Genomic DNA, 17,555 nt, shown 5'->3' with positions numbered 1-17,555 from the left:
GGGATTTTGGGGATTTATTTATTTCTACATCTCAATGGCAGTCAGGCTACAGAAAACATGGAGGAGTGCGTTCAGCATGTGGGGATAATCATGTAGTTAGGAAGCAACGTTTAATCCAGTTGAGGCTGGTAATCTCTGGATATTGATGCACAGTGTCATCCACTGCCTTGTAGCATTTCCACATGGGTGATCTATTACTTTGCAGCACTAGAATCTGCATTTGATTTCTTAGTCTCTTATCTACTCCTCAGGGATCCAGTAAATCCATCAGAATTTTACAACTGCCATTCTCTCTAGGCTGTGTCACACTCGCAGTCAAGGATTAAATTCAGGCTTCTAAAGCAACTGCTACTTGCAGCTTTCTGCCCTACACTTCAGACAGAGATTGCCAGTGCCCCTGCAGGGTCTGAAACCCAGAAAAGCACCTCCTGAGCACCCCAAGCCTATTTATACATCCACTTTAATCACAGTCCTCAGCTAAGAACAGCAGCAGTACAGAAGCTGACTGGATAATGACTCAGTTTTGGTCAGAGGTGGGGACAACAACTTGGGCAGGACCCATGCGAGCCATCTGAATTTACTCTGCTTCTCCATGTGAATGAATCCTTGGACTTCATCAGTGTTTATAAATTAGCAAATGGCAACCCTTCCAAAAGCAATTGTTTCAGGACAACAGGGATACTTCAGCTGTCTCAGACTCTTATTTTATCAAGAGATTTACAGACCCTCAGTTTTCAGTTTTTTTTTTTCCCCCCCGCTTTTTTTTTTTTTTTTAAATAATTTTCAGAGTCATAAATGAAACAGAAATGAAGGTTGCTGTGCATCCTTCTCTGAACCCCATGAAGACCTGCATTAAGTCACTGTCTTCACTCTCTTCAGACACTTAGGATTAATTATATGAAACACAAAATTTTTATATAGCAAATAATAGAGGCTTATTTACATGTTTTTATTATACAGAATAAACAGTAAAATAGTTGGTGATTTTAAATGATAAACTTTTATTCTGAATATACTGTTTTTGCACAATAATTAACACAACAGTTCTAGGATTATAAACTTTTTATAACATTATTGTACAAATTTTTACAAAAAATTATTTTTCCAGGCTTGTCAAGTTCCACAAAAGTGTCAAGAGAACACAAGAAAAGGGAGAAAGACCTGCTTGCCTCGTAAGAGCAACCAAGTCTTTTTTTGCAGAAACGCACACTGAGCATTTCAATAAAAATATCCCAGAAAGCATGATCCAGACATTCCATAAAACACAAGAAGAGAAGACAGCTTTGTCAGATCACAATCGCAATTTCATGGCATCTGAACAAGACAGTATCCCTTTAGCCTCAGTGAAATATTTCTTCAAGATGATGTTTTTCTTTTAAACCATAAACAGGACAGATGCAAGTAGCTGTGAACAGGGTGAGGCTAACTTTTCAAAAGTCTTGAATTGCATTCAGATGCTTTGTTTTAATCTTTTTACAATAGTGTACAATGAGTATTAACAATATTAACATTGTGGTATGAACAAAATAATAATAAATGTGGCCTTTGTTAAAGGCTTGGATGTCTGATGAAGTTAGGGTAAAATTTATCCTAAGAAAGGAGTTATTAAGATTTCACCTTAGGTTGACATTCCAAAAACACCCGAGTGCATTGCAATGCCTTGCAGGCATTAATATATTTCTTAACAACCAGTGTGCTAGCATCTGAATTTTTGGATCAGTGGTATTGAGGTCGTGTTTTGGAATTAAGTCATACTAAGCATGTTTGTTATGTGTTAATGGGAAAAAAAGTCTTAATGTCTCTTCAGTGACAGCAAAAAGCTCTCAACCACAGCAAGTAACACTTGGGTTGCAAAGGTCACTTAAAAGGGATACTGCCTATTTGAAACCAGTAAGGCCAGGTTTTAAGTTAATAAAAGAAATATTGTAGGAAAACTTACAAATGGCAGCAACACTGTTGTTTTTGTCAAGTTAAGCAGTAAAGCCTCAAGCATTAGAAACATGAAAAAGATCATACTAAAGTCTTAAAGGTACAGGACCTAAAAATCTTGTCAATCAGACCTGCTACGTCATGTTAAAAACCTGTTACAAATATGGACCACGGTCAGTGTTTCGGCAGTAATGCTGGTTGTTTAAAAGAAAAAAAAAACTAGAAAGAAACCTTTCATGTTAAGTCCTCAGATTATGTTATGCACAGTTCCATGCTGTAACAACTTTACTGGTAGTTACTTGTCAGATGTACAATACACTGCAAAACTTCTGAGTGAACTGAACCAGTCCCAACCGTTCCCTTTGCACTATTTAAAGGAGTTGAGCAACCATTGACAGAGCCTTTTATCTGACTTTAAAAAACACAGCTTTTTACAGTATATCATATTTTAAAATATCTTAATTTAAATTTTAGGATCAAGCTTCTCCTTTCAAAGACAAGAGAAGATGACTATGATGCACTGTGAGAATAAAGATACTCTTCTGCATAAGAATTTGTTCATTTGTGTTTATTCATGTGAGTTATTTCTGTCAGACTGGTATTAACATTTGAGATAGCTAAAGTTCAGATTGCATTTTTGGTCTATGTTTTTAATTTTGCAGATATTGAGGTATTAAAAAAAAGTCTTGAAAATCACTTGAATATATTCTAATATATAATTTCAAAGTATTTAAAATATTCACTACTTTCTAAAGTATTAATAAGATGGGAATCATATAGAACATTATAATGTTAGCTGGAAGGCTAAATGTGTATATAGAAACACGTTTCTTCAGGTCATATAGAGGGGTGAAGGAGAGGAACAAAGGACATTTCCTTCTTTGGATCATCCAGGAAGGCTGTGTGTCTGCATGGCATGGGCTTCTCCCTCCTTTTGCATCTGAGTACTCTAAGGGAAGTGGGATGAGAGCAAAAGCCACAGATGTTTCATGTGGCAGCATGAATTTGTGCCATCTTTCTTTCTTCCAACAAACTCTAATCAAGCACGTATTGAGTAACTCTGAACATGGCCTACCAGCAAAGCCAAAATGTTTTAAACAGTACAACTTGTCCATGAAGGGTTTCTTTTGGGAAGCTAAGTGAAAACTATAGAGAACTTATTATAGTAACATGAAATTAAAAGAGCACAACTCAAACCAACGAGTATTTAAAGTAACCTCAGAGTAAAAGCAGTGAGTGCAGTAATTATTGGCCTAATCCTAGAAAACTTGCTCCTCCCATAAAATGTCAACTGACCACATTAAGGAAAATCACTGGATGCAGTCTTGGCATTAGAAACACTCAAACAATTTTTCTATCAGGTGGTAATTGGTGCTAGAGTGAACAGAACTACAGCACTATGACTAGAAGGAAGAGCTCCAAGTTTATCTTCACCCTTATCATCAACATTAGCTCACCTTCCCTGAGGAGGACCTGAGGTCATCCAGAACAGTTAATTGTACTTTTAACCCCATTAAATTACTAGGTATGTTTTCTTTTTAAATCTAGATTTTATCACTGAACAAAAGGTCAGGATTTCTGTTTTTCACTCACTGTATTTCCAAACATGAGAAAATACATAGCTGGAGCCAAGGTACATGAAAAACAATGAACCAGCCATGAGTACAATTACTGTAGACATCTCATCGTTCAAGCCATGCCATGGCTTTGAGTAGCTTCTTCAGTTTTCATAGAATATTAATGCATGCCCAATCATTTTCTTAAGCTTTTGGCATGATCAAAATTATATCAATCAATTGCCAGCATATACATACTGATGATTTGCATTTTTTTTAATGAGCTAGTGTATTGTGCCATATTAATATTTGCATATTGCAGTTGTTAGCAGAACTGTACAATACCAGCAGAGTTGCACATTCATTGGTTTAGCTGTCTTGCAATACTGTTTAGTTCTGAAAACTAGAAAATAAAGCGCAAATCATATTTTGCATCAACACTATGCTACACTGTAATATTGTAATTTACTGCACCAACCTGTATCACCAATGAGGTTGTATAAAAACAACTTCTAGAGTTATTATTCACAATCAAGTATCAATGTGCATACATATAGATTCAAGGCTCCCCATTTGTTTATATTTTTTCTAATCGCAGCAACCAGGTAATTTTGCTGTTAAATATGCTATTTTCGATAATAAATAGCAACAGCATAAGTTTTAATATTATGGGTGGGTTTATATGAAGGAAGCAAAGGAGGAACCTGATATGAACCTTAGAGAACATATACTTCCAAAAAAATAAATGTGTTAAATCTGATTTTTATATTCTTAAAATATCTGTACACAGGTTTTCATGTGAGATCACTATTCTGTAAAAAATCCACCTCAACCCTTTTGTTACAATAGCTATATTTACCCTATTTTCTCAGCTTTTTCATTGCACAGTATATTCAGAGCTCTGTTTGATAATATAATGTAATATGATTTGATTGCAACACATTGCAATGTTTAATTTCTCACACAATACAAGAATCACTCTGTTATCTTTTCAATGAACTATACTCTACCATCAAAGAAAACAAACTTAAAAACAATAACTTAGCATCATCATCATGCAAAATACCCCTGGAAACCAACATTCAGATATCACAAAGACATTTTTTATTCACAAGCATTTTTGTTTCAGCCTTTGAAGAATTTCTACTAGCTTTATATGTAACTGTATTGTGAAAAGGAGGTGAATATTACATTGAAATTAACAAATTTTTTCTGACGAAGATTACACCAAGTTTAAGATGAAAATCTATTTTTTAGTTACACTCTCCAATACCATTGTATTTTGAAAAACACTAGTTTTCTCCCTTTCCTCCTTTCTACATACAATATCAACCTACCAAAGCTTAGCTGGCTGTAGGATTAATTTTGGAAAATTAACCACTCATCATAAAGCATTCCAATCATGCTGAACTTCTGGTGAGGACTGGCCAGTATTTTCATTTTACTCAACAACTTTGGACAAAAGAAATGTTAAAAGCAGCCATTGTGGTGCTAGTAATGTATATTGGGGAGAACGTTTTCCTTTGTATGTTTCTTTTTGGTTTTTAAACAACTGTTCATGTAAAAGAATATAAATCTTCAAGATATCCAAAGCTTAAAAGAAATTAAAATCATATACATAAGCTATTGTTAGGGGAGCCCTTTTACATGAAGTCATCAAGATTACAACAACAAACAAATGAATAAACAAAAGGTTTTAGCTTTCCCCAGCGGGGCAGGTACAGAAATCTGTTGGGATGGCGTAGATGATGCAGCATTCACACACGGTTAAGGATCTGACACTCCAACATGCAGGCATCGTGGTGCCTCGATGAGTCTCGCGACGCATGATAACCAGACATGAGCACGGCTGTTCTGCTGCTGTCGCATGAGCTGACCCTTTCAACAATGAAACTGAGGCTATCGTTTTGGCCAGGTCTTGATTAAGTTATGCAGGTTTTGGTTTAGCAAGGTCATAACTGGCAGTGTCTGCTGCCAGATAAGAGCCAAAGCAGGACCAACTGAATTGCTATCATAGACCACAGTGATGGACTCAGACCAGAGGCCCCACCGCAGTCAGCCGAATCTTCCTGTCGACAAGAAGAGAAGAAATCATTTAATATTAATTACAGGGAAGCTGCTTGGGAAGTAATCTACAGCTTAGTTTTCAACATTTTAAACTATCATTGAGGCATCCTATCCTTTTTGGTCTTATATGTTATTTTGCTAAAATAACGATAAAATAATTCCTGGAAGTTCCTCTGAGTTTTGATACAAAGAGTGCCAATATTACTTCAACTATAAACTTGGGAGGATTAAATACTGTCAAGGTTTACAGCACAAACTTATAACCTAGATGGGATACTTACACCATAAATCAAGAAATGCCATGGAATATACCTGGGGGCCTCAGTAAACATCATCTATATTCCTTAAAATTGCATTCATTTTAATATTCTGAGTATGAATTTATTGTGAGAAAATACAGAAGAACAGATAACTTCAAGTTTAGAAAACAAATGCCGAAATATGTTTATGTCCATTTCATCAAATGATCACACAATAAAATGAATATGGTCTGCAGGTGAAGATATGATCAAAGAGAATGAAAATCCTTTCTCCGCCTCTGGTGCTCTACTCAAGTATGAGAAGGAAATTTTCTATTGCACTACTTGATGTAGTTTCAAGCTATCTCTGGGCTGCACTGCTGTCATGAAGCAGTAACTATTCCTTATGTCACACAGCAATCACACCACTTTTGCCCATGCCTCTCCACCGTTAATTGCTGATCTTTGGTCCTACTTTGCTTACAAGTTTTAATACCTTTCACATGATGGACCTGTTCAATAGTCTGGCTGAAATACATTTGATACCTGTTCTGGAGCCTGTAACACCTTAAACCTTGTTTCTCAAGACTAATACAAACTCTGATTAGTACCTAAAACACCAGGAAAATTTTCCCCTCTCCACTTTGTCTGAGAAGTCTGAGATTCATGGGTAGCTCTGACAGCTGAAAATATTTGGTTTTTCTCTTGTTTTTACAGTATTCTGTACCCATGGTATAAAAAGACACTTTCCATTTTCCAAAAGATTCCAAACCTCCAAGGGCAAGCAAACAGTGTAGGTGAAAAGGAATTTAGGTATATTAGCAACTGGGGAAACCTCTTGAACCGGAGCAATATGTACAGGGAAGGACAGACAACTGAATCTGAATAGTAACAGAGACTGGCTGCTGGCACAGAAATTACAAAAAAAAACATATACAACAGAAAGCAGAGGAAAGCCAACAGGCAGGGAAAAGCTACTGGTTCAGACTTACACACCACTGAAGCATATGCAATTAATATATCCCAGAAAAGGCTGGGGTGTGTGGGTGTGTGGATGTGTGTGTGGCTGTGTCTGTGTGTCTATAAAATGTACAATCAGACAAATAAGAAAGAGTCATTAAACAACCTTTAATTTATTAGCAAATTTCCTTAAACAAATTTTGCTTTCCTTAAGCAAAAACTTTGTAAGAACAGCAGTGCAGGACATCAAGTCTACTCAAATGGGCAAGAAGAAAGTACATAAAAATGGTAGATCAAATATAAACAGGAAATGAGGGATGGGAAGGGGGATAAAGTGTTTTTTAGTAACCTCCTTGAAGAATACATTGAAATGATAATAGGAATTTTTGACTAAATTAAATGCACAAAGTCAAATATGATGTTAGGGCAACTCCTTTGTAACAGAGGTGTAAAAACAGAATTTGGAAATTACAGGGCCTTGAATGAGTTCTTTATACCAGCTTTAGTGGGTGAGAATTTTAATGCTATTTATTCTGCACACAATACATTGTTTAAAGCTGGTAGGTTTCCAAAACAGTTTGGGAAAAATATGGAAAATCAGATAAAGCAGACTCAGTACATTATCAGGAATTATAGCATCCACCAAGAGTCTCCATTAGAAACTTGGATGCAAAAAACCCCAACAATCCCAAGCTCAAAAAAACCCAAAAATCAGCATTCAATTTCCTTAGAAAGAAGTAAAAAATTATTTTGTCCTAAAGCAAATACCTCATGTTGGCTGCCATTCTGTATTAACAGTAGCTTTTTTAAGACATATCTCTGTCATGTGTTAGCTTAACAATTTAGTTGTATAGTTTTGGCTTAGGCTTTTTTTTTTGTTTGTTTTGTTGTAATTGGTTTGGTTTGGTTTTTAGTTTTGTTTCTTTTTGGTTGATTACACTCTACAAGTTCAAAATTCCTAAGGTTTCTGGTCAACAAGAAGTCCTAAGTGAACTCTGCTGCACAAGTTTTGGACTAGGATGCTAAGATTTCAAGATGCACTGAACATTCTGGTTTATTTACTTTGGCTCTGTCACTATTTGCATCTGCATTGTGTCTTCTCATGCGGCTTTATTTCTATTTAAAGCACTTAAAAATAACCCTGTTGCTTCTTCCACACAGTGACTACCATTAAAAACAGAATTATCAGTAAAGGTTTCCTCTCACATGAATTCAGTGAATGGTACACAGTGTTACCTCTTGGTATTTATTATTCTTATCACTGAAATTACTTAGAAGAGTCATCTTTGAAGAAACAGTTGAAAGCAAAGCAGGAGATTTAAAATTTCCAACAGACAGGAGATGTCTGGAGAGTATAAGTAGTAAACTGAAGATCTTAAACAAAATTGTGCATAACATGAAGAGAAAATACCTTTATAGTAAAAATGGCATCCAGTATAAATAGAAAGCAAGTAGGCCTCCACATATAGTTATACAGACTCAGCTTACATAATCTTGCATTAGACCAAATACTGCAAATTATGTTGATAAATTAATCCTACCACCATAACTTTTTGAAAACACCCTCCATTCTGTTGTCCATTTCTATTTGCTCTATGAGATTTTTTTAACCACACCACAATTTCTCAACCGCTCTTACATTCATCAGTCATACAATGTAATATTCCTGTTGGGTTGAAATGAAGTATTTTAGTATCTTTTTCCCTCTCCCTAAGACTACTACAGAGAAGTTTTTAAAGGATTCACAATTCACAATAGTAGAGAATATCTTGGAAGCCTCATGCAGGACACGCATTATCTTATTATGAACGACAGCATTAAACTGCACTACACAAATGTATACAATGTTTATACACATATTTCAAGCTTAGTGAGATTTTAACCTCATATTGATCAAAGCCACATCAAATTTTTGAGGTTTGTAGACCAATTTGCAGTGGTAAACCAGCAGTCCTGCCAAGAACAATTTCTAAATATTGTCTCTGGAATCAGTTAATTCTTCTGTGTCCGAAGCTAAAACAAAAATAGTAGTGGCAAAGAAGGTACAGCAAATCCTATCTAAATAAATTTTTTTCCCCACATAATTTCACACTGTAACTTTCTTCTGTGCTCTAACTGTTGTCAAAACTACAGGAAATGTGAAAATATAAAATAAGAAAAAAAGAGGGGAAAATCTGATTGCATTTATTTACATAAATTAAAACAATCAACAGCCCCATTGAAATGAGTGGGATTCCATCCCAAATTTAAAACCAGACTGAGAAGAATGTCAGTTTTGAATGGTCTTAAAAATGTCTTTTTTACAAACACTTCCCCTTTTCTTGAGCTTTAAGAAAACTTTTCAGCTGTTTCATGTTAATGTTATTTTTGAGATTTCTTCTAAAATATCTTATAACAAAGATATACAGCATTGTTTTATCTTCTCTTTACATTATCTTATCTTTACCTCTGCTAGTGCAATTAGACACTGAACTATTTTTAAGCAGTTTCACTGAAATTTTCCAGCCCATGACATTAATCACACAAATCCTGAACAACAAATCAGCTGGGGATGTCCTCTCTTTGTTGTCTTCAAAATTATGTCTGTGTATAAATTCTCTTTGAAGAGAGAGAGACTTGTAAAAAAAATTGGAAAGAATTGTTGTAGGCTGCTTTCATTTCACCAGAAGTGTATGAGAAATTTCTTGCATTCATTACATCAAATTTTCTTGAATGCTTGAGGTAGAGAAGTGTCAAATCCAAATGTCATCTTCTCCATGTCATGCCTTACTAGGACAACTCTAGGTAAGGCTGTTCTACAGCATCACATGCTGTGAAAATTATTTAGCACTTTCAGAATGGAAATGAATGCTTTTATAAAACCCTATGTTCATTTTTAAGTATCAAAACAACAATTTCATTGCTACATATCAGCATTTCCTTGAAGACACTGCCAGTCCAAAGTTTTAAAAATACACTTGGAATTATAAATACATATATACACATATACACTAAGGCTATAAACACACTTGTTACTCCTCTAGAAGGGCAGTATAACTATTTAATGTATCAAAACTTTGTTTTTAAATGATAATAATTCATCAGCACTCACTGTGCTACTCTGACTTACAAAAGGGTAAAAACAACGTCTGCCCAAAGAGCTTCTGATGTGGCCTTTCATACCAATGGATTACCTCAGTTGTACCTTTTATAATATGTATTTTAAATGTTTCATATTACATTGTGAACACCTTTCTTCTACTCAAGAATAATTTCCAGTTTCAATGAATGGTCATTCACAAATTTTGGGTTACCCTCCTTTGTCTGGACTACCAGACAAAGCTGTCAAAGGGGTACAGCTCCCCATGCACAGACTGGGGACACAGGCAATTCCATTGGGACGTATCCAGTTGCTAGGACCACTAATCACCCTCAAAGCTCCCGCTGACGTACCTGGAGGCTGATGGAAGTAAGACATTCCCAGTGGGGGCTAAAAACTTGTACATTTATTTTCCTTACTCTCAGGCATGGCAAACAAAACCATTGTGCATGTACAAAGAGAAAGTCATTTGAGGCATTGATAATGACTATTTTGTTATCCTTGATGAAAAGTAAAAAAAAAAACCTGTCAGGTTAGTGAACCTGATCAGCTGGATTGTATCTGTGTTGGCTTCAGTGATTTTAATATAACTACACAGATTAATGTCCAGAAAGAACTCGTTTCCAAAATCACAAAGTTATTAAAAACAAGATGGATGAACAAAATTACCTTTATAACTTTCTGCTGCCAAAAGCTTATCAGCTAAAATTATATTCTGGGTGTTTCCCCTTAAGTAGAAAGCACATTTTGGGCATAAAGAATTCAGTTCAAGGTGAGTCTCTGCTGCTTTATGTACACTGGACAGTAGTTTTTTAATTAAAGAAAGCTATGTGCAGAGCAAATTGCATGAGCAAGAACATGAGATCCTAATCTAGATTTTAATGTGAAATACTACTGGCTTAAAGAAAGGCCTTTCACCTTTCCCTACAAACTTTTGCCATGGCTGTGCAAATTCCTAGGTTTGCAAGAAACTACATCATTTAAATACAGAATAAGAAACTTCAAAATTACTCAAAAACTAAACTGTTAAACACAATTTAATTTTTTTTTCATTTATGTTCAAGATATATTAAACTTTCCTTAAGTATAGAGAAAAATATAAATTACTGTGAAAATGACTGTTCTAAATTTCAGTTAATTTCAATATTTCATTAATTTTGAATATTTCATTACACTAACTCTGAAAAATGCCCTGTAAGCTTTCGGTTCTGCCTCACTTTGCTTTACTTTGATAGATATGTGAGTATCTCCCTCTAGTGGTTTTCAGAACAATGTTGATCAGAACCCCCTTCAGACACACGTTTTTTGCTCTCTAGCACAGCAGTTCTCTTGCAGACAGCTCACTTGCACAGTAACTCATGATGCAGTCCCACACCATCAAATGAAACACAGCCTAATTGCCAAGGCTTTAGTTGGAAACCCCAGAGTCTGCACTTGGTCAATATACAGGAACTTACATAGTTAATTAGAAGCAAAAACTCACCTTCTGCTGTAATCAGGCAATTTATGTGTTTAGGTCACCAAAAATTAAGTAAAGAAGTATTATTTTACTGAACTCCTAGATTAACCAAAGCGATGCACACCATTATCTTCCATCATTAACTGTTGTGCTTATTTGAATGCAGTGAAAACTCCTTACTCTTCTCAAAAGCAACACTCACAAGTAACACTCATCCTTTCCACTCCTAATTAAAGCTTTACTTTCACAGGTATGCTGTCTCTTCTATTTGCTTTGTATCTTTATTTTTATCTGTGAAAAAAACCTTTCTTCTTCTGTTCATTTTAACAAGGACAAGGGGAAAATGCTTAGAAGTGAAGGATGAGGATTCAGCTGGTACATGTGCAATCTCAGACCCAACCATATCAATCCAACAGGTTCCCTTGTCTTTGCATGTTCTATGGGAGAGGCCCTCGTGTTTAGTAATTGTGATTTATAAGGCTCCAGACAGGTTTTTTTTCCATATTTAATTTCCCTTAATATTGCAACAGTAATTTACTCCAGATTGTTGCTTTTGGGACTCGCTTCATTGTTTTTTCTTTTGCATGTTCAGTAAGTAAAAAAGTCTGCTAATTTTTTAAGCCAAGAACAAAACAAAAAATTAGAGAAAGTAACTGACCATCCACACCACATGAAAACTTGCAGAAAAATGAAGATAGGAGCGGACATCATGGCAGAGGCACGACTCGTTGTGCATATAGGCTGATCCTATTAATAACGGGCAAAGTAGCAAGTAGAGGAAAGGAAAGAAAACACAGAAAAAAAGACATACAAGATGAGATATCATGCAGATTGCCGGCAGTTAGCAGAGTTAATGTGAAAGCATCCACCCAAGAGCAAGAGATTCACAGCAAATTTTGCAAATAAACTTAATCAAAACAATCGACTGTTACAAAGCACATGACTTACACACTGATCAGCACATCAAGCTAGTGAGCAAGAGTTGTACTTTCACACACAATCATATCAGGATCATTGGGACGACTATTTACAATGGCTGGGTGGCTTTTGGATGGGTTTTCAACTTTATTTAATATTTGTTGGCCAGAAAGAAGACTTCCTTTTTTAAAATAAAATTCAGTTACTAGAAAAATGCTTTGAATACCAGTTCTCTAAATTTTTGAGTACTACTGACATCTCAGTAATTGTGCCTCATTACAAGAAAATCAGAGAACATACTAGAACAAATTTTGGTATACAGCAGTTATAGACAACTAAGTGCACTGGTTTGGGACAATCTTTCCACTGCAGAAACTGAGAAATTGCATGAGGCATTGAAAATGCATTTTTTTCAATTACTTATTGTATCTAATGCCAGGCACGTCCTTGCTCAGTACTATTTGTCTCGAGATTTATTCTGAACAACTTGAATTCAGCATATTCTCTTTTGTATCTCTGAAAGGTAACATAGAAATAATATTAAAAATAGTTTAGATATGTGGCACAGTTATAAATTTTCTATTTCAAAACTAATGCATTCAACACAGAAGTACCAAACCAGCATAGTTTTGGTGATTTCAGTAAAGCAATGCACTTTTAAACCTGCTGAGAACATGACCTAAAGGCAGTACAATTTGCAGAATTAGAAACAATATCCTAAAACATATATAAAATTTTAATAATTTAACAAAGCTTTAAATAATGTTTGGAAACATTATTATAAAAATACTACTTCTAAGTCAAGATTATTGTGTACTTGTGCAAGCCATTGAAGAACTGAATTTCATAGAACCATACAGAGACCAACAGCTTTATGCTCACGGATGATTTTTTAGTGGGAATCATGTGTGAAAGTGCAATGGTTATAGGACAGGCAGATAAGAAAGCAGCTGTTAAGTTTATGTTAATTGAAATAAAGTGGCTATGGTCTAGAGTGAACAGCATGTTTGGTGATAAAAAGGTTACCAGGCACCAAGGTACATTTAAACAGTTTTCACTGATTGTCTAAAGCTGCTCTACAATTGTTTTTAAAGGTAGTCTTAAAGTCTTACAACTTCAATTTTACCTGTTTGGCTTCATCAAAACAGATTTCTGGACCCTTTCTGTATCTAGGTTGTTTGACCATTTCACATGGATTCGGCCCTTCATCTGTTTCTCTGGTTAAGGAGAGTCACTGTTTTTCATGCATTATACATGAGCAGGATCAACATTCTGTTTTTATTTTTATGGCAGGAGAGAAGATTTACACTAATTCAGATAGTGCTGAAATAAACATCAATATTCACCGTTCCTTGTTTAAATTCAAGAAACCCAACCCAAACATTTAGATAAATCAAAATGAAATACCTTTTTTTTTTTATACTGCTATAATCAGGAAAATTATCATCCTGCACAACTTCTTAGAATATTTGCAGAACCATAAACAGAAATAAAATAAAAGCTGAGTTATTTTAACATTTTCTGTATTGCTTTTTTTTTTACCATTGCATAAATATCCCAGAAAATATTTCATAAAACAGTAAACTTTCAATGGTGCTGATTAGTTTATGTTACCACTGAATTACTCTGGTATAACAAAGATATACAGTAAAAACAATGAAACCTTTTTTGAAAAGTAATGTCATATACAGTTTGAACATAGCAGTGAAAACCTGTAAAAACTACTGATTCTATTATGGGTACACTTATATTACCCCAAATATCATAGAAAATATTGTGCCACTGTAGGCTTTGTAGTAAATGACAGGAGAACTACTGAGATCCCATCAGCATTTCAGTGATGAAGGCAGACAACAAGGCAGAGAAAACACTATCCATACTACCAGCAGAACAGCAGGAGAGAAAGGTAACTAATAGCAGTGACATGCTATTAATTAGCTAACTGAATATATGCTTTAGCTCACATCTCTGAAATCTTTAATTGCTGGTGTTAAAGTGTTCTTCATGCTGTACTTCACATGTGCCACTGGCTAATGAGGGGCACAAGTCATTGCAGCAGACTTGAAAGGCATGGATATGGAAAAACTGCAAAACAGCCTTCTGGTGAAACCTGCTTATATTACCATTCAGTATTCTAAGCTTTTTTTTTTTTTTTTTATTCCACTCCAGGTAGTACACATATTAAATCTATTAAAAGAATAGAGTACCAGAACCTATCTTAATAGCTCTAATTTACACTTGAAGCCATCCTGTTCATGCACTACCATGGAGTAGTCCAGCAGCTTCAGTGCAACAAGTGGAGAGGCCAAAGCAAAGAGAAGGCAAGATGATGGGGAATTTATTTCTGCAGATCCGCATCTGCCTTCATTCAAAAGTTATCAGACTCATCTCCCCTTTTCTCAGCTGTGGCTCAACTGAAAGGGAAGTTGAAACACAAAAATGTTCCAAGAGGCTGCATAAGCAAAGCTGTACCAGCCAAAAGGAAGCAAAGTGCAATAATAATCGTCTAAATAGCACCCAAAGGTCTTTTTGTCTGCTTGGGTGATGTTATGCTACATCTGCATTTCACTATGTACCTTAGTTACAGAAAAGAGTTGAATAGCTTAGTACTGCATAGTTGAACAAAAATAAAATAGTTCCTTTAGTCAATATAAGCCCCCCCCAAGCTGTTCTGACTGCCATTTTAGGTAATTTACTTATTTCTAGTAGTTTTGGGCTCCACAGGGAAATCCAAGTGCCCTTTCCCATCCATCATGCTTCATTTTCTATAGTGAGTGCTGTCCATAAATTCAGACAGTGGAAACAGTTCATCAAACTGTCATGGACTGAAGCCAATTAGAATATTAGGCTAAGTTTACATAGTTCTGTGATGACACCCCAATGTAACTTCCTTTTCAGCCCAAGCGTAGATGGAATTCCACTTTTATTAATGTGGCAATGAATGCATTGCTTGTGCCAAAGAAACACAGTCATCTGTATCACCATCTGCTTTTCTTTCAGGAGTGGGAGAGGCTGTCTCAACTAACTTCCTGATGTGGACGGAGGTATTACTAATTGTTTTCCTTGTTCTGTCACAGTAATCCAAATTATGGTTTGATTTACCACTTCTGGCACGCTGTCCTCAAGCCTACATAGAAGAGAATGGCTGAGGTGAATTTCTCCTGACCTAGAATATGTATATTGGTTTTATGTATTTCCATCACCATCACCTGCAGGTATCTACTGCAGTGACCAACCTAAAACAGAGAGATTGGCATGAAAGTGGTCACAAATTAAAACAGTCTTTCACATATGCTTTTAACTTCAATGCTTGTGTCGCAAGAACTCTGCCTAGCATGTAAGCCACCTATGTCTCCAGCCAGCTCTGAAGAAATTCTATGCAGCTGGATGAACTCTAGTCTTTGATGGCTGATGCAGTTACCACAAGAAGCAAGCTCGTCTTTGACACTGGCACACTAAAGTGCCTTCATCAACTAACCTACATGCAGCATCTCAACTTTTCATGACCCAACACTTTATTCTGGCCTTTTTATTTGTTATTTCTCTAGACTGACATACCCTTGTCTTTTCTAAAGGTTGAACAAACCCAGGACACTCAGGCTTTCCTTGCTTGTGCTCTCAGATGCAAACCTCCTTGGTGTCCCTACACTAGACTCCCTCCTGTATGCCAGTGTGATCCTGGGAAGCACACAGAACTCCAGATGCGGTCTCACAGTGCTGAAGAGTTGGGATGGATCAGTTCTCACAGTCTGCTGACTGCACTCGTGCTGTCATAGCCCAGGATGTGACCAGCCCACTCCTCTGCAAGACGCAGTGCCAACTCATGGTCAACTTCATGCCCACCATGAACCTCCAGCTTTTTCCTGCAAATATTTCTGTCACTCTGTCCTTAGCCTGTCCAGCTGAGCAATTATTCTGTCCTGCGCCCAAGATTTTGTATTTGCTTTTTTAAAACTTCATTAAATTGCTGTGAGCCCATTTCTGTCTAAATTCTCACTAATAACAGCTTTGCTCTCTACCTCAATGACTGTTCCTTCACATGATTTGTGATAACACCCACAAATACCTGCTACTGCAAGTATTCCAGTGGCAACCACAGTAATAATGTAGGTAAGTGGGCCATTTCTCCCCAAATACATTCCAGTATCCCATAGCCAAAAATCAATCCACAACACTAAATAACATGATTTTTAAAGGATACCCGGCTTCTCTGCTTGCATCAGTGGCTTTGGGTCACAGGAACGGCACAGCAGTTGGCTGTCACTAATAATGAACACTAGATTGGTGTTTGAAATCTTCTCTGCATGATAAAGTCTGGAAAAAAGTCAACAAAAAACTATGTTTAAATGAAGTAAGGAAAATTGTATTTGAGAAGGACACACAGCATTGGAATAAAATAATCCAGCTTCACAGATTTCATCTGCTTGCTACTGTTTATCTTTTTTATTAACAAACAGTAAGAAAGATTTATAATAAATTTTGTAATCTTTTTGACATTTCCATCGTATCCCTTTTCAACTAGACTTGTTAGTGGAAAAAATGGAGAAGAGCACAAAATGACTTTAATTGAGTTAATAGTTAGCAATGTACTGCTAGCAGAGTAGCTGTAATGAGAAATAACATCAGTTCAGCATCAATTAACACAAAAAAACCCCCAACCACAAAAATAAACAAACAAAACCCCAAAACATAAACCTGTCTGTAAGAAGGGTGAGAGAGAAGCATGGAGTATGCATGTCATGTACTGGACGTGTATTTGTCGTATTTTTATGTCCATATAATTCTGCAAAAGGTATTTAAGATAGTAAGGTCTTTTTCAGTTTATAAATAAACCCAATGCATACTAGCATCATGGAGGAGGAAGTACTGAAGTTTAAAAAATGTCTGCCTGTTTTGGCTGTCTTCACCATTCTCCAAAGCTCTCTTTCTTTCTCTCCTGGCTTGAAATATTATCTTTTTTTGTTTGAAATCTGGCTATTAATTCTAATTTCTAAGATGCTTTCAGAAGCTCAAAATGTATGAAAAACCCCAACAGGTTCTTGTATGAAACAGAAATCTAGGTCCAAGATGCTATGTTTCTGAAGTATAGAATTTTTCACGTATTATTAAATATCATCTTCAAGAAGCCTCCTTATGGTGTCTGGAGAGTAATTCTTTTAATAAAAAAAATATAATACCTTTGTTTGCTTTATAAGACTCACAGCTCTTAAATCCTGAACGCTATCAACTAGAAGATAAATTAGAAGATAAATTGCATAATCTTCTTGACTGTCAAAAATTCTGATATATAACCAGATTAGAGAAGATCATAACACTTGGGATAGTGCAGAATGCTTTTAAGTTGACAT

General features: G+C 35.8%; 1 protein-coding gene across 2 annotated transcripts in view; it reads right to left on the bottom strand.

The window, feature by feature from the left end:
- Positions 1-981: 981 nt before the first annotated feature.
- The window catches only part of CACNA2D1 (calcium voltage-gated channel auxiliary subunit alpha2delta 1), a 362,809-nt gene continuing 346,235 nt past the window's right edge, over positions 982-17,555 (bottom strand). For both annotated transcript variants that reach the window (XM_041405297.1, XM_041405298.1), the window contains exons 37-39: positions 16,409-16,521; positions 13,334-13,416; positions 982-5,554 (exon numbers count right to left, since the gene is read on the bottom strand). In XM_041405297.1, the coding sequence (XP_041261231.1) occupies positions 5,438-5,554; positions 13,334-13,416; positions 16,409-16,521 (313 nt within the window). In that variant the 3' untranslated portion in view covers positions 982-5,437. The remainder of the gene's footprint in view (positions 5,555-13,333; positions 13,417-16,408; positions 16,522-17,555) is intronic.

The sequence above is a fragment of the Onychostruthus taczanowskii genome, unplaced genomic scaffold (genome assembly GCF_017590055.1).
Source record: "Onychostruthus taczanowskii isolate IOZ18803 unplaced genomic scaffold, ASM1759005v1 scaffold23, whole genome shotgun sequence".
NCBI classification, from domain to species: domain Eukaryota; kingdom Metazoa; phylum Chordata; class Aves; order Passeriformes; family Passeridae; genus Onychostruthus; species Onychostruthus taczanowskii.
The sequence above is the reverse complement of the archived record's forward strand: the minus strand, read 5'-3'. Positions and strand labels throughout refer to the sequence as shown.